The 22,154-nt window shown below is 39.0% G+C and overlaps 2 protein-coding genes across 3 annotated transcripts in view; one reads left to right on the top strand and one right to left on the bottom strand.

Annotated features, from left to right (window-relative positions):
- Positions 1 to 4,906: 4,906 nt before the first annotated feature.
- LOC149661919 (sodium/calcium exchanger 2-like) lies at positions 4,907 to 9,000 on the top strand. 2 transcript variants are annotated; one of them, XM_089843472.1, is made up of 9 exons: positions 4,907 to 5,363; positions 5,470 to 5,596; positions 5,790 to 6,009; positions 6,625 to 7,042; positions 7,105 to 7,349; positions 7,420 to 7,758; positions 7,824 to 8,002; positions 8,069 to 8,398; positions 8,468 to 9,000. In XM_089843472.1, exons 1-9 carry the CDS (start codon positions 5,014 to 5,016, stop codon positions 8,696 to 8,698), a joined length of 2,439 nt encoding a protein of 812 aa, XP_089699598.1. In that variant the 5' UTR covers positions 4,907 to 5,013; the 3' UTR covers positions 8,699 to 9,000. The 2 variants fall into 2 exon arrangements, with proteins under 2 accessions (XP_089699598.1, XP_089699600.1); XM_089843474.1 differs by having other exon boundaries at positions 5,790 to 6,051.
- A 48-nt stretch (positions 9,001 to 9,048) lies between these two features.
- LOC149661914 (uncharacterized) overlaps positions 9,049 to 22,154 on the bottom strand; it is a 205,479-nt gene continuing 192,373 nt past the window's right edge. The window contains exons 6-13 of the mRNA XM_089843471.1: positions 15,321 to 15,372; positions 12,804 to 15,247; positions 11,971 to 12,228; positions 11,655 to 11,881; positions 11,156 to 11,583; positions 10,511 to 10,916; positions 10,100 to 10,447; positions 9,049 to 10,041 (exon numbers count right to left, since the gene is read on the bottom strand). Coding sequence (XP_089699597.1) covers positions 9,139 to 10,041; positions 10,100 to 10,447; positions 10,511 to 10,916; positions 11,156 to 11,583; positions 11,655 to 11,881; positions 11,971 to 12,228; positions 12,804 to 12,894 — 2,661 coding nt within the window. The 5' untranslated portion in view covers positions 12,895 to 15,247; positions 15,321 to 15,372 and the 3' untranslated portion in view covers positions 9,049 to 9,138. The remainder of the gene's footprint in view (positions 10,042 to 10,099; positions 10,448 to 10,510; positions 10,917 to 11,155; positions 11,584 to 11,654; positions 11,882 to 11,970; positions 12,229 to 12,803; positions 15,248 to 15,320; positions 15,373 to 22,154) is intronic.

The following is a 22,154-nucleotide window of genomic DNA, read 5'->3' as shown; positions in this document are numbered from 1 at the left end:
CTTGAGCTAAATTTAAAAACATTTCCGTTGTCTTTGGATTTTAAGAGTGATTTATTTTTCAACCTCTTCAGTTTAGCATACAGTTGTAAGCTATTTTTAAAATAACTAATGGAGTAAGACGGGAAATTCCAATACCTTGACTAAAGGGCGGTTTTAAAGAAAGCCAAAAAAAGAAGACCTAACCAATATATTTACCGACATTTGTACTATAATTACTATATTTTTAGTTAGTATTGGTATTCGATAACCCTTTCCTCAAGGTAAATTAAATCAATGGTCACGAAAGATCATGTCAAAAATGCAGCTGAGCCTGTACTATTTTACCGATTTTCCCAACGCCACGTGGTTTACAATTGACGTAATACTTGTGCGCGCATATAAACACATTATGCTTATGATAATGAGACTATTGACACATAACGCAAACATAATATAGACAATAACATAATCAAAACTGAGAACTGCTGTCATGCCATTTCTCTATTAGATTACTTTAAATTATTAGGGTGGTGGCTTGTAATTCCGAACGCTTCTAATTCCGAACAGTTTTTTTAAATTGATTTTTCTTTTACTTGCGAGGCTTTAGACCGTGAAAAATAGGCTTAAATTATGCCTTGATTCATTGTCTATCCGAAAAACATCATTTCAAATCCATATCTAAAAGTCAGGGAACGATGTGACACGAAATAAAAATGTACCTAATTTGCGAATTTAATTTAATGTCAATTAAAGGGAATGCCGACCCTGATGCCTCCGAAAATAAGGTTTCATTTTCTTCAGATAAATCAGAGGCAAATAAACTCAATTTCAGCCAAAACGTCAAGTTTTCCCCCACAAAATAAGCATTCGTAACGAAATTTTGGCTCAAAATTAAATTAATAAAAGAATATTTATAAAAACCTTTGCGAGCAGCTAATTCCGACCACTCGAAACAACACTCCATTAATCATAAATTATCGACAGTAAAATTAAATTTAACGCTATTAAACGACATGGTTTAACAGATTAGTTATCCTCGATAATACGGCGATACGTTTTCCCGGGCTTTTCAAGCAGACAACTTTAGTTTAACCCGGCTAGCGTAAAGTCCCTGTTTCCTTCCCTCCCCGCCGCGGCGCCGTCACTCGTACTCGTACACTATTCCGCGATAAAAAAAAATAACGGTTCAATCTCGCGCCAAGTTTGAAAATTTGCGTTCGCGCGTTTCAAACTTTTGCATAAACGGGTCGCTAAAGGTTTATACCTACTTGAATATGGAATATGACGATCAAGGTAATGTAAATCGCTGTTGCATTTATTAATAATCTTTTTTATCCTATTAACCTACGAGAGATTTAAAACTTGAAAGCGAAATTTATTATAGAATTAACGTCCCAAAACTTAAGCCTTGGTTAGGGAATTTTATCCCGATTCACCTAATGAAAAAAATATTTCAGTTTTAGATAATCCCAATTTAGCATACAAATGAGATAGGCGCTGAAGTTTATTTCACCATAGTTATACCACATTACAGGTGGTGGTGTTAAAAAACCACGTAAAATATCCGGCTTAATTATGAATGGGGAAAAATCTATTTTGTGCCATAAAAATAATTAAAATACAACCAGAAACAAGGGAAAAATATATGACGCGACAACTAAAGATTATTTATTATAAATGATAAAACTAATAGTTATGTTACCGGTTACTGTCCAGTTACAGCTTACAATATTTTTCCAGTATTACTCGAACTTAAAGCATAGCGTTGGTTCCAGTGGACAACTTGACTTTCCTTACGAACTCCAGTTTTGGCTTGGGAAAGCTAGAGGCATTTGTGGGCGGAATTTGTACGTGCATGTATAAATCCCGCCCACTAGCCTTTGCCAAGCCAAACCCGGAGTTTAGAAGGAAAGTCCCCTTGTAAGGGATCCACTGGAGCCGCGCTAGTGTTAGGTTCGTGCACTCAGGAAATAAATTGATTTCATGAAACATTTTATCAGTTAAACTAGCAGACTATTTTACATTGGAATCGGGGCTAGGGGTCGGGAAGTGCCCCAAAACTAAAATAAGAGCTACACAGAAGTACTTTGCCTTCAAAAAACCCTAAAATAACTCGTGTTTTTAAAAAATCCGGTTTAATCCAATAAAAACCACTGGTCTGGATTTTATTCAAATTATCCGGATTTTTGCCAACCCTGTAAGCAGGTTCGGTAATTAGAAGCGGGGGTTCGGAAATTAGAAGCGGGGGGTCGGAAATTAGAAGCGGGGGTTCGGAAATTAGAAGCGGGGGGTCGGCAATTAGAAGCGGGGGGTCAGAAATTGGAAGCGGGGGGTCGGAATTGAAACCCCCTACGTCGGAATTACAAGACATCAGTTCGGAATTGGACGCCACTACTAGAAATGGGGAAATAGATATTTCTCCACAAGTTACCGGTAATTTTGGCTCAAAATAGGCTCAAAAGTAGCGCAAATGTTCAAGCTATTTGGTACAATATCAAATATTTCTCATAACATTATACGTGTGTCATGTTTCAATCGATTTTAAAAAAGTGTTCGGAATTACAAGCTACCACCCTACTAGAAGTTTGCTTTTATGGATTTAAATATGTTATTTTGAGTGTCAACTCTATAAAGGAAAATATTTTACTTGTTAAGTATAGCGTGCTAAGTACTATTAGCCCTTGAAAGAGAGCCATTTCATTTCGGCGTTTGATTTACCAATAAATCTATAGAAAACTACTCTTGTACCGCTCCAATTAATTCAATATAAATATATATATATGTATATATATATGTTTGTTTCTTGAATACCATTTGAGTTTGCGAGTTTCGTAATTTTTTATTATTGATTTATTTTTCAAATTAAATTGACCTAGTACTATAAAACGTTTAAGAATGTTAATTTCAGCATTCCACGTTTGTAAATTCTACCGCAATGATACGTGTTTCGATGGCAAACTAATTTACAAAACCCCAAACAGGAAAAAGCTGTATAATTATTCAAATATCTGCATACCTCTATATGCTTGATTGAAAATTTTCACCGATACCAAATAAATAATAATAAAAAAACATTACTTCCATTATAATTTTATAAAACAAATGAAATGGTGGTGATATTCTATTATAATATTTTTCAGTATTTCTAGTATGGTTAGTAATAAATGGGTCAACTGAAGAAATTATGGTGCATTTAACCCCAAAACAACCTTGTTTTTCGTCACCAGCCATGCATGACGCCATTCACCAAAAAGGGAGAGGTACATTTAGTAAACAAAAGCTTTATTACAACCTTTTATAGAAAATTGGAGGCTTTAAAGTTTGCCATAAGAAAATAGTGAAAAAGGAATAGAAATTATCCTGGGTGTGATTAAATTGAGATCGAATTAAATCATAGATGAGAGATTTGAACTTTATCTGGAGTTTCCCCATTTTAAAAATATTTATATAAGGCAGTTTCTATTCCTTAAGCCATTGTTCCAATATTTTCTACCTTGAAACAAACACTTTTCGAAATTAGATCGTAAATATTGAATGATATAAAACGGTATAGGAGACGAGCAAAATAACGATAAATATTTTACGTGACTATATGGCTATACATAGTTCATGTATCACTTTTAAGATTGCCCCAAATTCTCGGAAACCGAAAGCAAATTTAAATAAAGCTGCTTGCTTAGCGTATGGTGGGTGTCAACTTGTCTAGCTTGTTGGCAAGGAATCAAGGCATTGTTTTTATTTTAAAAGCAAAATTCAGATAAAAAGAAACCCTTCCTTAGATGTAATAGATTGTAACTTCGGTTGATTCAATTATAAAAGTTACGATTTATTGGTGGTAAACGTAACGCAGACAGAATGGCATCTTTTAAGCAAATTGAAGCGACAGGAAAGACAGTCCCTAGTCTCTCTTGGAACCTATTCAATATAACCAAACTAAAACGAGGGTGTGACTGTCAAAGGACAGTGAAGTGGATGCGAATGGATGGATGGATGACTCGTGGTGAATCTTATTTATAATTTAGGGTTCCTCTTCAGTGACATTCAGGGTATTAGGAATCAAATTGAATCATTCAGTCGCGCCAATGCTTGCAAAATCAGCATTATTTATCTATTTGAGCAAAGATTTAGAAGAATAAGGATAGTGGATGTGGTAAAGCCCTTTGCAGGAAAGCAGTTTTTGATACAACTACCATGTTTTGAATCCAAAAGGCAATACCCGTCTTCAACTACGCCTATACATGCATATTTTTAAAAATTAATGCATGGTATGTATGTAATCATTAACATTACACATCAACAACATATTTCCCCTGGGTTTCCAACGAATAAATACGAGTTCATTAAAAATCCCTTCTATATTACATTATTTCTAAAATGCATAAAAATATATTATGAAATGCATTAGTATAGTGCTTAACGGGTTAATGTTAATACTCTAAAACGTGCATAAAGTCAGGGTACTTTGGCGAAAAATCGAAAACAGACATGTCGAGAAAGAGAGTGTTATTACAAGGGCGTAACCCCAAGCGCTAACTTCAGTACAGTCGACATTACAGTGAAACCGTGTTTCGAATATTAACGAATATCCATTGCTTTTGGCTTAGTTTAGAATAAAAGAAAGAAAGGTTACCTATGACGTATTGAAATTTAAGAATGGGGGTACGGCATATCCGGTTTCCGATTCTTTTCACTTCCGTTCTACCTGTATGCCCCAATGACGAAAGAAAGAGAGGGCGTTCAATTTTTAATGAACCCCTAATCATCCTCCGATACGGGGGACAGTTGTAACAAAAAATATGTAAAAAGTGAAACAAAACTAATTAACTTTAACATTAAGTGTTTTTTGTTGTTTTTTATAATTAGTTAAAAATATAAAAACTAAAATAAGATTTATTTTAATCCTTCAATATTCATGAGATAATTGAAACTTAATTTCTTTTCAGAGAAATTCATTCCGTCTCCGTGATTAGAACTCTGGTTTCCGGAATAAATGAATTGAAAAAGTTGACGGGTTCTTAAAGTTTTAATTTTAAGATGACGAAAAGCGCGGGAACATTGTACAATTACACGTGTTCGGATAAAGGGTTACTGCTACCTATAATTAACGAATACACATGGAGTATCGAAGCTCGGGCATTTATATACATATTCGGTTTACTATACTGCTTTTTGGGTGTAGCGATAGTCGCCGATATATTTATGTGTGCCATTGAAAAGATTACCAGTAAAACGCGCAAAATCACACTCTCAACATCGGTCGAGTCACAACCGGAGGTTATCGAGGTCAAAGTATGGAACGACACGGTGGCCAACTTAACATTAATGGCATTAGGATCCAGCGCCCCCGAAATCTTACTTTCCATAATTGAAATTGTGGGAAACGAGTAAGTTTGTTATTCCGTTCTTTCCATATTAATTAACGCTCGAGTTACCACACTGAACTCATTACCTAATTGGGGGTTATAATTTTCTTTTTGTACAAATTAATAGGTTTAAGGCAGGTGATTTGGGACCCGGAACTATCGTGGGGTCAGCGGCCTTCAATTTACTGGTTATCTCAGCCGTTTGCGTCATGGCTATTCCCGCCCCCGAAATCCGACGGATTAGAGCTTTCAACGTGAGAAGCTTTCTATTTTTATATTGGTTAACAAGATTAGGATTGGCTTAATTTAGGAATTAACAATTTAAGAATAACAATTATTATTGTTATTGTTACTATAACCCTAATTCATTGAAGACGAAGCCATACTCCGTTATTTTTACATGGCTTCTACATCGCGTACTTAATCTCGCCTCTTTTTACATAACAGGTATTTGGAATCACTGCCTTTTTCTCCGTGTTCGCTTACATCTGGTTATTGATTATTCTGGTTGGAATCAGTCCCAACGTTGTTGAATTATGGGAGGCGTTAATTACTCTACTGTTCTTTCCGTTATTGGTTATCCTGGCGTACTTAGCCGATGTTAATTTTTGCATGGGAAGGTCAAAGGTCAAGCAACAAAAACAGATTCAATTACAAGGAACGGACGGTAATAAACCTCAGGGGACCGCCTTCATGATCTTGGGAAGCAGTAAGAGATACCCTGAATCTACGCAAATCGAAGCACTAATGATAATATCTTTCACACCAACACTATTAAAACTTACCAAACGTGTCACGTGCCTAAACATATACGGCTGTTTACAATATCGTTTCGTACAAGTCGTTTAAAGAGTAATTATCTAGCGAAAAGCTACTTATATTGTTACGTTTTTACAAAGCACGGTTTTCGTTATACATAAGTTGCAGTGTTTATTTGAATAAACTTGTTGTTTTAGAGAGAGTTTCGGATCTACCTACGATACCGGAGAATCCTGGTAAGCGCAAGAAAAACATATTTTACGATGTACTTGCACGTTTACATAAAACTGTGCACGTTAAAAGATAATTACAAGAGTCGCTCATGAAAGAAATATTTTCGATTGAAGTAGTTCGGGTTTCTCTACTAGTCTTTCCCCTAATGGCGGTGTTGGACACGTTTAATCAATGATTTGATATCTCGTTTAACGGTAGTTAAATTTAGATAAGTGTCCACCGCCTCGCGAATACGATGTCAAATTGAGGCCCTATCCTTTGTCTAACTTTTATTTTATCGGTGTCTTAGACAAGAAAGCTCCAGTTTACTTTCCAAATGGTAAACTGGATAGAAGATCTCTGGTTAGTTTCATTAAGGAGGTTCGCAAGCACCCTGGTTTGACAGACGAAGACGCGGCTTGTTTGGCAGCTGCAAGAATGGTGGACCAAACGAGACACAGTCGAATGTGGTACAGAGTCGGGGCTATTCGAGATCTAACCGGTGGAAGGAAACCTAAGCCTCGTTTGAGCATGCAGTTGAAAGAGGTTTACGACGCCCTCCAAGACGGAGACGAAGCCCCACCCCTCAAGACGGTAGCTGTACACGAAAGGAATGATGTGTCCGTTGTCGAATTCGAAGCCGCATCATGCGCCGTCATGGAGAATGTTGGAAAAGTACCAGTTGCTATTAAACGTTACGGAAAATTAGAGGAGACAGCTATTTGCAAGTAAGTCTGTGCAGCTAGACGATGTACTGAAAGTACCCGATAATAATTTAATACAATTTTAGAGTGGAAACGTTAGACGGAACTGCCGCTGCTGGAGAAGACTACGTGGCGGTTAAGAAAACAGTCACCTTTGAACCCTATGAGACTCATAAAACTATTGACGTTGAAATTATTAACGATAACCAATGGGAACCGGATGAAACATTCTTCTTGAAACTCAGCGTTGAAGATGACGGTGATGAGACCACGCATAGTGCCGCCTTAGGACGCATATGCGTCATGGAAGTTACCATCCTCAATGACGATGGTACATAATCCCCTCCTGAGCACGTAAAAGTTCAAAACCAAAAATATTTATGTAAGTTTTATAAAAATAGAACCTGGACAAGTGGAATTCAAAGGCCGTGGTATGTTAGTCAAGGAAACAATAGGAAATGCCTTAATACCGGTTGTGAGAAGGAACGGAGCCGATGGAGAAATTAAGGTCAAATGGAGAACAATCGATAAAACGGCCATTTCCGGTGAGGATTATCAAGGAGGCGAGGGTGAGATCACCTTCAGTCACGGAGAAATCGAAAAGAATATCGAAGTCCCGATTATCGACGATTGTACGCCGGAAAAAGATGAACATTTTGAAGTGGAATTATTCGATACAACCGGTGGAGCCGTTCTCGGACAAATTAAAAGGACCACGGTTACAATTACCAACGATGATGGTAAAGTCCCTACTACGCGTTGAAGTACTTTCACCCTAATTACAACGTTTTTTAATTTTTAAAAGAATTCAACAACATCTTGGGAAGAATGGCCACGTTAACAAACGTCAACATTGACAACTTAAAAATCCAATCCGACACGTGGGCGGGACAACTGAAAGACGCCTTAAACGTCAACGGAGGCGATATCGAAAACGCCAGCACAGGAGATTACGTCATGCATTTCTTCACATTCGGCTGGAAGGTATGTATATTAATATTACTTCGTTAAGTTAATTAACGATATTAATTAATGTGTCAAATGAACTAGGTCATCTTCGCCCTAATCCCACCGACTTCTATATGGGGAGGCTGGTTAACTTTTTGCGTCGCCTTGGGTGCTATCGGTATTCTCACGGCTATTGTGGGCGACTTGGCTTCCATCTTTGGTTGCTTAGTCGGTTTGAAAGACTCGGTCACAGCCATCACGTTCGTGGCTTTAGGTACTTCCCTTCCTGACTTATTCGCTTCGAAAGCCGCGGCTTGTCAAGAAAAATACGCCGACAACGCCATTGGAAACGTCACCGGAAGTAACTCGGTTAACGTTTTCCTGGGACTCGGATTACCGTGGGTTTTGGCAGCTATTTACTGGCAATTTAAGGTAAGAGACACTAGATTCCACTCACACGTAATGGAAACCAGTAATTAATGTTACTCAATTAAAAAACAGGGCATTCCTTTCGCTGTACCGTCGGGCGATTTGGCATTCAGCGTCGGTGTCTATACGGGAGTGGCCCTAGCTGCTTTAATCATATTAATGATCCGAAGGGTCATGACCTGCGCGGGAAAAGGCGAATTGGGAGGACCAAAAATTGTAGCGCAATCCTGCGGTAGCTTTATGATTGGACTATGGTTTCTTTACGTCTTACTATCGTCTCTTCAGGCTTACGAACACATTTAAAGGTCTCGAAATTTAACAACTTGAAGAAAGTTAAATGAAAGTACTTACCCCGGTATATTTTCATTATTTTTAAAAACAAAAATATATAATAACTTATTTAAAAAAATGGATTTACCTCTTATACTTTGGTTATTAACCAGTTGAACTGCGATTAAATATTCCAAAAAATTCATAAAAATGTTTCAAGTGAGATTTTTTTCTTTCCGAGTGAAATAAAAAACTAAAAAACCGTACGACTTCCTCCACCAGATTAATATAGAGTAAAATAAGAACACACTTTCATTAAAAAACATTGCGAAATTTACAAATAACATGTATTTTATCAAATAAAATTTAAATTACTGTTGAAATTTGAGTACGATTAATATTTATTTACAAATAGAAAATTTAAAAGTTGTGACAATATTTTCAACTTCTGGCCGAGAGAGATTGCAATATAATTATTTGAATCTTCTCCTACCAGCTTGGTATCTTTTACACAATGAAAACGTGATACACAAAACGACGCAGGCGCAAAGCCCAATACCAAAGCCGATCACCCACCAGTAAAGTTTAAAAGAATCGTCCCCGAACGCGCATACGGACCTATCCTCGTCCGAAGCTGTCCCACCTGGACAATTGACCACCCCGTTACACACCAATTCCTTCTTTAAGCAAACGAACGATGTTGGACAAAGAAATTCGCAATCCTTGTCCAACGAAACGTAAGAATCAGATTCGTGGCTACCGGGCAAAATATTGACCAATGTCCACCATAAAGTAAAATTCACCGCTGAAGAGTCGGAGGTCATAAAATCGATAGTGACCTCGGACCCTAAATCGTCCCTGTGAATTAAATGCTCGACCCTTCCTTTAGGGGTCGAGGGGCAAAGCGACGCCCTTCCTATTCTCAAAGAATGCTCGGACTCCTCGCAGTCACGAGAGTCTGGGAAATCCTCCAATCGGAAGGCCAAATCCATGTCATGGTAGACTGGTACTTTCCATACGCAACGTAAGGGTCCCCCTTGTGCCGCGGTGCCGTGATGTAAGGAGCAAGGCTCGTCGTTACAGTACCCCGGACCTTGCAAACTAACGCTGTGAAAAGGGAAGGAGAAAACTCCTTGAAGTCCCAAGTCGAATCTCGTGGGTCCGCAACGTGAGTCGCTGAAGAAGTTGTAACTTCCCCGTACCACTCCGCCGCCATTAGGAAAAGCAGTCCCTGAATCACCGCCTCCAGAATGAGGAGGAACGTGTAGAGTCACGCTAGAGATGGAGTCGAGCGAGACCATGTTCCTATTTGTGGCGTCACCAATTTGACAAAGACAACGAGACCAAGAGCGCTCCTCAATATCACCCATTGTAAACTATATCAATGTTTAGAATATAATACCAAACTTGATAAGTACAACACGCTTCACAAACCTGGAGATAAACGTTTCCAGTTTCTCGACAATCATCGCAACGATTGGTCATTTTAGTGAATGGGGCGTAAATGGTCAGAGATACTCGCCCGTGGGTTAGAGAAGCGGCGTTGAAAGTGGCGTTGCAAAAATACGCCCCACCGTTTTCGGGATGAGGTCTGACTAGATGTTGAATCATCCCGGCGCCATTGTTTGAAGACGACGATGGAGGACTCGAATTGTTGCTTTGTTTTATGGGGAAAGTAAAGGTTCCGGAGAGTGATTCGTAAGCGGAAAATACTTTACTACATAATTGCTCCGTGGTTTGAACCGAAACGGCCGAAGGCGACGAGAGACTCAAGGATTTGACCTTGAAATATTTTTTAAACAAGGATGCTTCAAAGTCATACATTTATGGCAGGGCTAAGCCTACCTCAAACCCGTAGCTTATGGAACTCCCATCCAAAGATCCGATGCTACTGAAGAATCTTACTAATAGAACGTTTCCAGTACTTTCGTACACGTTACGTGGGGGATCGGTTCTTGGTCTACTATTATCGCATAATTTGGTCAAGATCTTGGTAGGATCGGGGTCGTGTCCGTCGTAAATTTTAAGCCATTCCCGGCAAGTAGTTGGTCTTTCGATACGAAACCAGAGAAATTCCAATCGAATTATTTCATCTTCCCCAGCGAAGAAACGATAAAAGCAAGTTGTATTTCCAGGGTACCATGACCGGAGATTTGAAAAGACCCAACTGGGTTGACCCCCCGATCCAGCCGGCCCACTTCCGGTTGGACCACCAACGGATCTTTGTAAGTGTCGCTCGATGGCGCAAGATCTGTTTTAGTTCGCGTACCAACAACCAATCAATATCTTTTCAGTTGATAGTTCGAGGGTAAGGTTAAGGCAAGAAGGGTCAGCACGGAAACACTAAATAACGCCACCTGTCCTCGACCGGGACCAATCGATACTTAAAAATTAATGATTTTGCCAATTTAAGGCAGAAATAAACATTCTTATCCACACTGACCCTTTTCGTGAATTTTTTTAAGTTGTAAATAAGCAACTACTAATTACCCTTCACGCAGTCTCAGTGGCTGGGACTCCGCCACATCGAGCATGTTATCGGCTTTGAAATGAAAACCAGTATTGAGCAAAGGTCCAGTAGCGGACGTAACAAATTCAACCAGCATTCTAGGTCCGCTAGCCACGACGTTGGACTTCAACCGTCCTCGGCCACAAAGGGTAACGATGACAGGGCTGTCTTCGGTCAACCCATCATAAACTCTAACGTAATCGTAAGGGCAGTCGTTGGGGTCCCTCGTCACGGATCGGGGAAAACATAACAATAGGTTATCGCAACGTAAGCCGTCCACGTCGAACGTAATCAAATCAAGACCGGCCAATCCCTGAGGAACAGTCACTCGATAACGGCAGTGAAGGTTACGTGGATAAATACCAGGGAAACCAGGTGACTGAACGAAACATCGCCCTGGAGCGCAGTCCTTTTTGGGTAAAGGGGAAGGAATCGGGATGAATAATCAAGTCACCTTGAGCAAACAAAGAACTTAATTACTTGAAAATTTCTTTCGCAGTAAGTACCAGGTACAAGGACGCCACGTCGATGAGGATACAAATGCGGATACTGTCCGTATCGCGCGTGTACCTCTTGTTGTTGTTCGACGCTGGCGTCAAACTGCATATAAGTATCGTGGTCGTAACTTTCGACGTGGAAAACGATCTTAACGTAGGGAGTTTCCGAAATGAAGGTCTTAGGAGAATCAATCTCCCCGCAGTAATATCCTACGTAAACGCCATGACGAATTTCGGTTAACTGGGAAACGCAAATGGAGGAGGGAGAATCCGGATCAATTAGGCGAGGTCGCTCTTACCGGGGGAATCTTTATTGGTTTGGTTATTGTCCCGGAAACCATCGACAATCTGCAAGAATCCGCCGTCGCAATTCCTCCTTCCGGCGCCACCCAATTTCAATTTCGTAAATCGAACGAAAACGATCCAATCGTCACGAGCCGGTCGAACTCTGATTCGATAACTGCAATGTACCGGACGTCCCACGTTCTTTTCAGTCACGGGGGGACTAGAAACCGTATGGTAGATATCGACAGTACGATTGCATCTGTCTCGATCGCCTGAGCCAGGACGCAAAAACAAACCAATGCCAAAGAACGTCAATGAAAAACGATACGGAAGAAAGTATACATTTAAACGGAGATTGGAGGGCGTTTGGCCAATTGATTTTTTGAGATTCTCATTCTAGACTGATGGAGAGAGAGAGTCCCATGTACCTTTCATTTTCCTTTAAACTCCCTCTGGCGAGCGTATTTAAAAAGATCAACCGTTGCAACCTGACAATCGTTACTTTACGATGAAAACAATAATGACTTTTCTATTCTATCAATGAATGGTTCTAAGACTGCAACAGATTATATATATTCTTTGTCGAGAAATCAAAGGTGTCGCCGAGAAATTAAAGAGGAGGGGGAAGAAGCCCCATACACAAAAAAAAAAAAGAAAAAACTCGGATCAATAAAGCTGATTTAATCAAGGAAAAAGGGATCTCAAAGACGAAGTAAATCAAATTCAAAAAGAGAAAAATTTAATAAAAGGGAGTAAAGGCGGGACGGAACGTCTTTTAAAAGACGATACAAAATCAATGAACGTAACGCAAAGATGGCTATGCTATATTTAAATTGAAGAATCTCACCTCCGCGATAACCAACGTCGGTACAACGAATGAGCAGAAAACAACTTCCAAAGAGAAAAGACGTCCAAGTCAAAATCGGATACAATGCCATAACGTCGTTGTCCTTAAGGCGAAGATAATACTCGACCAAAAACTGTCTAAATCTATCTACATTTTAGAGAAGAACCCCGGTTCTATCTCTCGCGGGTAGGGAGCGCGGCGGGAAGAGGTAAGTAAATCCCTTCTCTTCAAATCCCTAATTTTACAGTTCGCTTGAGCCAGCTTCTCTCCTCCCAGATGCCCGACGGAGCAAACTTTGACGTTTTCCTCGCTCGCTTCTCCGAAACCAACCGGGTGCCAGCATAGATCTCAGGTTCGAGCGTTCTGCCTTCCGGAGCCCGACTGAAAGCAATCCTCAGGCACCGAGCTTCCACAATGAAATGAGGAAGGAACGATTCCATAGCGAGGAAGTAGATGGCGTCACGAGAATGGTGGAGCGCTCAGAAACAAGGGACGAACAGGGATACGGAGAATCGGAGTTCGTTTTCAAGGGAAGCCAAAGTGTCCTGTACCAAAACCAGCAGTTATGAAAGTCGGGAGATAAAGGCATTCGGCAGAGGGAACATTTCAACGTTTCAGGAAAGCCGCAGCAACAGTCGAAGATAATTTTCCAAATTATAGCATTTGCAGTTTTCAAACACATAATGTCACTAGTTACTCAGAGCTTGTCATGAAGTGACGTAGGTGAAACGTCATAGATTCCAGAAGATGGACTTCAATTTTACCGAGTGTAGTCAATTCTCGAACTAGCTCGAGCTGTAAGTCTCTACGAAGTCATTACGAAGTTAGGTAAATTCATACTTATGGAACATATCTTATAAACTTATGATAATATTTAACATTTTGGGAGATAATTCCCAATGCCACAAAAATATATTTACAACCTTGTAGGCTTAATATTTTATAATTACCCGCATATTAAAGCGGCTTACAACTAAGTTGAAACAATATATACTTTTACAAACATATATACGCGTCGACACGGAAAACTAATGAACTTCAAAAGAACCAACCCACTGGATGCAGGTCGGGGTAGTTTGTTCGATAGCATAAACACTTACACAGCATGCATGCACGCTCACCCAACCAACCAATCCCGCCTCCAATAAGTCATTAAGCCTTTTACAAGAACAATTAGGCGCAACCTAACCAACGGCTCCCCCAACCTCGTACCTAAAAATCCCACAGTAAAAAACTAATCCCTTGCACAGGAAAAAATCCAGGCAAAGGCTAACACATCCCACACACACACACGATACGTTTATTAGTTTCCTGTCGGTATAAGAAAGAAGAACAGGGTGGGGTAGGCTGTCGCAATATGGTGCGACATATAGACGAGATGAAGGGTGAAAAAAATAAAATTGACCGCGATATTACCCAACCGGTCCAAGTCAATGATGGCACGGGGTCTACTTCCCGCGGCCTAGCTTACTTTAACTACGCAAATGTACTCTGAGGATCAAGCGATGCTGGATAGAGAGATGAAGGAAGAGGAGAATGAGAAAATGGAGAAAAGAGGGAGGAGACGGTATAGTAAGGTTGTTGCTTGCCCTGATGCTAACTCGGCGGCAAGGCTTTAGCTTTGGAAGAGACTTCATTCACCAACCAAAAGCGCGCGCGCCAGCTACACTCTGTTCTGTAAGATGATTTCTCTAAGGAGTAGACCAAGGCTTAGAAACGCTAGCTTGCAAAGGGCATTGGCGATGAAGTTTTATGGAAGAAGGAACGGGGTACGGTACCCCTTTTCCTACGTATACCCTTTCTTTTCCCTTTTCTAATGATTAGAGGGAAAGTTATAGCTCGGCGAACGTATCGCATTTCCCAAGGTAGACTCGGCACCGCGACCAGAGCTTCATTTCCGCGACTAACACGGGAAAAAAAGAGAGAGAGCGGGGAGAGTTCTGGTGGTTCTAGTTTTACTTTACTCATGGATTCTAAGCGACTATACATGCATAAAAGTGCAGGGCGTAGATACTAACTTGAAATTTTACTACGTACAAAGCTAGACTTCCTCGAGATATCTTTGCTGTTGCGAGAAAGATAATAAGGAAATAGCATTGTACGTGGTAAAAATTCAAGGTGACACAAAGTATATGTACAGGGATTTGAAACGAATTGGTTGGCACTCTTCCACTTTCTTTGGGGGGAAAAAATATACGGTAAAAGTTTCATGGTGTGATGTAAGCCTATTTTGTTTAAGAGAACTTTCGCCGTCTTTATACTTTTTCAAATAGAATTTCTTATGTATACGCGGGGATTGTTTGAATGTAAGAAAAGTTAGGAAAGTACCGTGAGTAAGTAGAGGTTATGGGTTATTTACGAAGTTCCACTATTCGCCAGACTTTTGTCGGGGGTGAAGTTTGTAATTACAAGTTAACTATTCCCTGCATACTCCATTGGGAAAACTTAATACCCGCAACATAAGTAACCATAGTTACTGGCGTACTCTTGACTTAAAAAGAACAAAAATTGGCCTACTTTTAGTACTTTGGTAGACGGAATCCGTTGGGAGTAGATCAAAGAAAGTAACCTGAAAAATAAAGTTTTGAGGATTAAGTCTTGGTGCAGACAAAAGTCCATAGATAAAAACAAAAAGTATATACTTGGTAGGCCCTACACATGTAAAATGAGAAGCAAACGTACGATCCCCTAGTCACAACCTCTACACGAACTAACCAATCAAAGAAGAGGTTAGGGGGGGGTCAATGGTTTATAGGAAATATATGGTGGCGATCCAAACGTGCTAGAGCTTTAGCATCTGTGCTACTTTAGGTAGGTGCCTATTCATTCGTGTTCCCTGGCTACGGTTTCGAAAGTACCCATACGCGAAGGGGGTCGACACTATTCTCATATTACAAGGCGTGAGGAAGCTTCAAAAAGTATACTTTTTTGTTTTTATCAATAAACGTTTGGTGTAATTCCTTAAATTAAAGGCTTAAAAGTTAAGAAACGATTTTAACAAAAACGAAAAAAATAAAAATAAAAACACACGTACAAAATTTAAATTTCTACTTAGAAAGTAGACCGAACTAATTGGTTTTAGTTGACAAACTCATTAGTGAAAACTAAGCCTTGGATGAAACTTCAGAGCGAGAGAGCGCGTTTTCAAATCCTTTGGGATACTTAACGAGTAGGGAAAGGAGGGAAGAGGGAATGAAATGAGAATAGCAGCTAGAAACTGCTTAAAAATAATTGCAAAATCATTCGAACAATTAGTAGAAATTAATTACGACGTACTAGACGTTGGCATACGTTTGTATCTGAAACTGTACTGTTAAATTACGTTTCAACATTTCCTAGTTTAGGCGCATTACTAATGTTTGTTTATACGTTAATACAACTTAGGAATGCGTAGGTAAATATTTCAAAGGAGATAATAATGGATATATCTAATCGAATTGGGTCCTAATCGAGTCTAATAGATCGTTTTAAGGTTTAATATCGCGCACAAATTCGATTCAATATCCACCATGCACCATCCCTGCACGTTGCGTCTCAGCAACCCTCTCCCACAAACAACGGAGGAGGAGAACGGTTCCTCCAGTTTACTGTACATTACTTGGCGTATTATAACCTATACTTATCAAAATAGGCTATATAATGTCTTCCCCAAGATAATATATCGAGAAACGGGGCGACCCAAACACCCTTTGGTATATATTTAATCTAACCTAAAGTAAATAAGAATGATGTTATAAAGACGTTTTGAGGGACAGATGCAAGTGATTGTATAAGGGTGCTTTAATTTCATAATTTCATTGTTAATTTACTTTTAAGAAGGGACGGTGTGTTATAACGGTATACGATATAGGATGAAGGGATGTATGCATGCAGGGAACGCACGTATTCTATATAGAGAAGCCTTCCAAATTCTCTGTAAAAATGCTAAGTCTCTATAATACTCGAAAGTTTATCTAAAAGTCTAATAACGATAGAGTGAGATACGAACGAGTGCTCTGTTTAATAAAATTCGTTCATACGAAAACAAATTAGCTTAAAATTATCATAATACGAGCTTGTATCGCTCCAACCAATGAAATCATAGTTAGAAATACGTCTGAATTATGACGCGTGACGGTTGTACTCAAACCCGGCCCACAAAAAACCGCATAGAAATTGACATCGAAGATAAATTTGGAGCAAAATTATTCCAATTACCTGTATTTATCCGATACAACAATATAAATTTGAAAATTTCGTTAAGCCTTGGTTTTTGAATAATGAAATTAGGCGCGCTTTAAAAATTGATAGAGTAATGTCACGTGATTTGTGAATGCAGCGTATGGCGCGTGAGGAAGAAGGCGATTTGCTTTAACATCATCAGTCGCGTTCTAAAATATTTAATCGCTGAATTAAAATTTAATTCCGAAACAACTTCTATTATTAATCTACTACTGAATACTGATCCCGGTGATCCGTATACTTTTAGAGAAGCTTTTCGTTATAGAAGCAATGAAGAAAAGCGGGGAGAATGGATATATTGAGAACGGAAGTTGAGCCTAATTTACATTGCATTTAAATGAGTAAACATAGCCTGGGCACGTGCAATATTTAAAATTTTAAAACCGTACCGTATATATTCAAAGCCAAATACGGTAAACTAATTCAGGCGTGTGAAAACTTTTCTAAACTATATACAGGGTGTTTTTGATAAGTCTGCCACAGATTAAGGGGGATATATTATTCTTCGGGAAATCAATTTTGAGTCGAAAATGTATAATTTCTATCTCTATTTTGAAACTGTCCGGGACACTGTTTTCAATTTAAGATTTTCCAGAGTATTTTACGGATGGCCCCTTAAATTTAATTAAGTAACTGATTTAGACAATGATTTCTCATTTAATTAAGGGGTCATCCCTAAAACATTCAAATCGTAACTGGAAAACAGTGACCCGGACAGTTTCAAAATGGAGATACAAGTTACATTTTTGATTCAAAATTGATTTCCCAAAGAACATACATCCCCCTTGAATTGTGGCAGACTTATCGCAAATACCCTAGGGGGGAACATATATCTTTTAATCCTTTGAATACGGGTATACGTAAAAGCTATAAAGCTTTTTAATTTACTATGGCATGATGAATTCAATATTTAAAACAGAATATTTTATATTCAAAGCAATATTAAGTGAAGTCGTGTATGTACTTAGTTATTCTTACACAGTATACACCGAAATTATACAAAGCTATACGTTCAGCAGTCCTTTATATATGTGGACTTTGGGAAAATGCGTGGCCAATCAAGCTGATCAGATTCCCACAGAAAGGGAACTATAGCTGCTAGAAGATACGAAACGAAACCAAACCAAACTGTGCGGTGTCTTGAATAATGAATCCGTCGAGAAAGGTCATAGAGGAAGTTTTCCCCCTCAAAATCTTCCATTCCTAACAGTGACTTAGTATTTATTAATGAATAATCGCAAAGGTTTTCGTATAATATTAAGGACTTTGCGTATAGTGGATGGATGGATACTCGGTGCACCCCGAGCTTTGAAGTCTTTTCTCCGAATCATTTTGAAAGCAATTACAAACACCAAACGGGGCTTACTTTGTACCGTTCAATGATCTCTTTATCGAGGGGGTATTCACTGACACCATGTACGATATATTTTAGAGTTCTCCAAGTTTCAAATCTAAGATGGCTTTATTATCCATTCAACACAACAATTCGGAAAAACTGGCGAATGTCAATTACATTGCAAATTTCAAAATTGATTTTCGTGGAATATTTTTTAGTTCGGTCCCAATATAATTCATGAAAATTCGGTTCAATCATCGATATGATAAATAAAAGTGATTTAAATCTGGGAATTCATGGTATTACCATTATTGATCATAAATATTTAACATAATTCATGATAAGTCATTAAAATTCATCAATTTTGAAGAGAAATTTATACAATTCACTCACGTCGTAGTGAATACCCTTTCGATCGATACGCAGAATGTCGTTTCAGTAATTGGAATTGTCGATTTCGAAAGGTATCGCGTATTGGTTCATATTGAGAGACGGAACTTAGCGCGAGTCTGGAATTGTATATATCCAATATTCAAATGGTTAAGTCAGTCATTCCTTACGTATACGACATTTGCCCATAATTCAATATATTACAGTGAACGAACTATATATATATTCCTAAATATTCCAGAAAGGGGACTGACTGTATACATTCAACAGTCTCCTCCGAATTACAAACCTAATAATCGAATGTAGAGTATAATATTGGTTTCAGCATCGGGGAGATTTGAAATGGAATAGTCGACATGCAGCTCGCATTTTAGAAATATATTAATTTAAATAGCTATTGTAATACATTAAGTCGGGAGCCACGCTAAAGGCATGCAGCGAGTGTTTTGACCTAAAACGGAAGAGCTTGCGAACAACGCGACAGCTTATGAAAATATAAATTACTTTAAAATGCGCGGATAGTAAATGTTGTTTACTCGGTAATTTAAACAGAATTATTCGCCTAATAAATACAAACGCCGCTATATCTTGTTTAGAGGTTTTAATTCGTAATTAAAATTAATTCTAACTAGCCGCGTAAAGATCTATCCAAAATTAAACCTAAGTTAGGCCTAAATTTCACGCGCTTTAACAATTCGTATAACATCACGCGCTTGCTCAAAACAATATGATTCGTTAAGCCTAAAATTTGATAACGTTTTAAAATCTTGAAATTCCGCGCGCTTTAACAACTGAGAGGGTCACGTGATTATAGTATAAGGAAGAACAAACAGCCTTTTGTATAAATAAAAGGCGGGAGATAGGATTCGAGCATCTTGAAACCCTATCTCTCCACCGTTATTTGAGGAAACCTCTCTCTCTTGGCTAAATCTCTTTTTCGATTTCCTCTTCTCCAAAACAAATAGCTTTTAATCGAGGCCGTAATGCAAAAATAACCTTACCACTCCCCCGGTCTTTCTCTTTATAAACTGCAATGTAATGCTTAAAGCCTGCATGGGTTAGGGAGTTGGGTCGACCCGGCAGCTTCTCTTCCTTGGCTGCCTCGAGATTAGAGTGGGAAAAATCGAGGAATCGGAACTGGTAAACAGAGAAGGTTGGTTGGTTGGCGAGAATGGGGTAGGTAAGTAATCTCGATAAAGCTTCGCCCAAGAAAAGAAAACGAGATATACTGGTACAGAAGATGGCCAGTTGGGGAAGCTTCAGTAACACGGGGTTCTTGGGTATATACGCCTTACACGCGTCTTTAGTACTTCTAAAAGAGCGGGGTTTGGGTTTCATCAAGATCCCACCCAACACACCGTTCTCGTTCTGTAGAATCAACCAAGGCCTAACCCCTGCCAGTGTATGGGATTAAAACCAACATGACTAATAGCGGGCAACCCCCAACCCCCGATGATACAATAGGAGGAAAAGGAGTAGATGTTTAGCCCATACTCTATTTCTCCACGCTTTTATATTGATCAAAGCTCTTAGATTTAGGGAACTACTCCGTATATAAACAAGTTCATTTCGTGTAAGTCTTCCATTAAGCCAAGAGGTAGACCTCGACCTATATTAGTTAACTAGTCTCAAAGGAGCATCGCCTAGCTACAAAGCCATCGCAACCTGCAACTGGCATACAATACGCCAACCTATACGTTCTAGATGTACCGTAGGCCAAAAAACTATCTGCAAGGCATATCTTAATTTAAATCCACTATTTACATCACAGTTCATCGAATTTCAGTGCAGCCCGTGCTTGTTCAAGGCGATATAGAGTAATTCAGTGGTGTATAGTAGTTAATTAACCAGAGATATCACGTTGAACCTAATTACCGCGCTATCACCCAGTCGGTCCCGATCAAGTACTGTAAAACACCATGAGATCAACGGCTGCTACCATAGACCAACCTAGCTCTTCCTTTCCGAAACTTAGTTATATACTGGTATATGGTTTAACCCATGGACACGTTTCCTCTATCACTAAGAGTGAGGGGACTTAACTACTAATACTTATAAGTAAAGCCAGAACAACCCGGGGAATCAAGCTAGCGCGTTCGATAATGGCAACAATCAGTTCGGGTGTCTGAAGTTCTAAACCTTTTCTCTTGTTAAACTTTACATTCTAAGCTAGGCATCCCAGATTGGCTGACTTCGGTACACTTCATGAGACGACTTTTTGAATACAACCCCTCTCCTTAAAAAAGGCTTTTCCGGGGCGAACGTATGATAAATTACTCATAATTAAATTCTAATTAGAACCCCTTCGCTTACGCTTAATTTCTAATTCACGACAGTAGAAAAGGAGGAGGGGGATTTCTTTTTTTTTAAATAAGGGAAGCTCTTGTTAATGAAGATTTTTCTTGAAGAAGACATGACTAAAAGGAAGACAGAGAACAGTGCGCCTACCATGAATTATCAATAGTAATTAGTTAAGAAACTTTGTATTCGAGACGGGTTTTACTTTTTATATTATGTTCTCAGTAAGATGTACACAAAACTTCGTATAGTGAAAAGTTCAGCAATTATTTTCACATGGTAAAAGCAACGAAGGTGGAAATGCATTGAGATTAAAATGACAGACGGGAATCAGGATACGGTATGTCGTAAGGTAATTGCGTATCTCCCCCAATTCCACGATATTTTCAAAAAGAAAAACGTCAAAGGGACTTGGAAAAGCACATTGTCGCTCTATAGCACCTTAGCGACGTTTTGGTTTTAGGGGGCTTCGCGTCAAGTCGAGCGTGGTTAAGACCCCCGAGAAGAATCATTCCAAAGAATAAGAGTCTGAATGCAATAGCAACAGAGGAACGGGTGGGGGAGGGAGGGGTTAAGGGGGAGTCTAAATCTGACCAATTACATCGAAGGCGCGACAGTTTTCCAAGATAAGGGAACCAATTTCCGTCTTGTACTTCCTCTAGAGGACTCGCCGGAAGTACAACCCGAAGAGAACCGAAAAAAAAAAGAAATCTTTTTCCCTTTTATAAACCCCCAACCTACCCCAATATTGCGTCACACGAAAAGCCCCAAGAATAACTACAGGTCGAAAAAGAGGGACTGGGGAATTAGGGAGAGGGACTAAATACTTGTAAACGCGTTACATTTTTTCCCGATTTCTCTACATGGGCCATGACAATTGCACCAATAACAATAATTTTCAAAGTAATTAATAAATTAGGTTTTAAATATGATATGCTTTTCACTGATCTCGAATAAAATAAGATATGAAGATTACTCGTACAGAAATGTCTCACGACACCAAAGATTAAACCCATATTTTTAAGTTAACCCATAAGAAAAAACAATCATGAAATATGATATATCAACAGTTCTACTAGAACGAGATGCAACAACAACAGCAGCAA

This window comes from Phalangium opilio, unplaced genomic scaffold, assembly GCF_054372755.1.
Source record: "Phalangium opilio isolate 3A_F unplaced genomic scaffold, DU_Popi_V2 ptg000070l_1, whole genome shotgun sequence".
NCBI classification, from domain to species: Eukaryota; Metazoa; Arthropoda; class Arachnida; order Opiliones; family Phalangiidae; genus Phalangium; species Phalangium opilio.
The sequence above is the reverse complement of the archived record's forward strand: the minus strand, read 5'-3'. Positions and strand labels throughout refer to the sequence as shown.

Coding starts and splice junctions, on each gene's coding strand:
- LOC149661919 (XM_089843474.1), top strand. CDS start 5,014: ATGACGAAAAGCGCGGGAACATTGTACAATTACACGTGTTCGGATAAA. Junction 7,043..7,104: donor GAGGAGACAGCTATTTGCAA/GTAAGTCTGTGC, acceptor ATACAATTTTAG/AGTGGAAACGTTAGACGGAA. Junction 7,350..7,419: donor TACCATCCTCAATGACGATG/GTACATAATCCC, acceptor TTATAAAAATAG/AACCTGGACAAGTGGAATTC.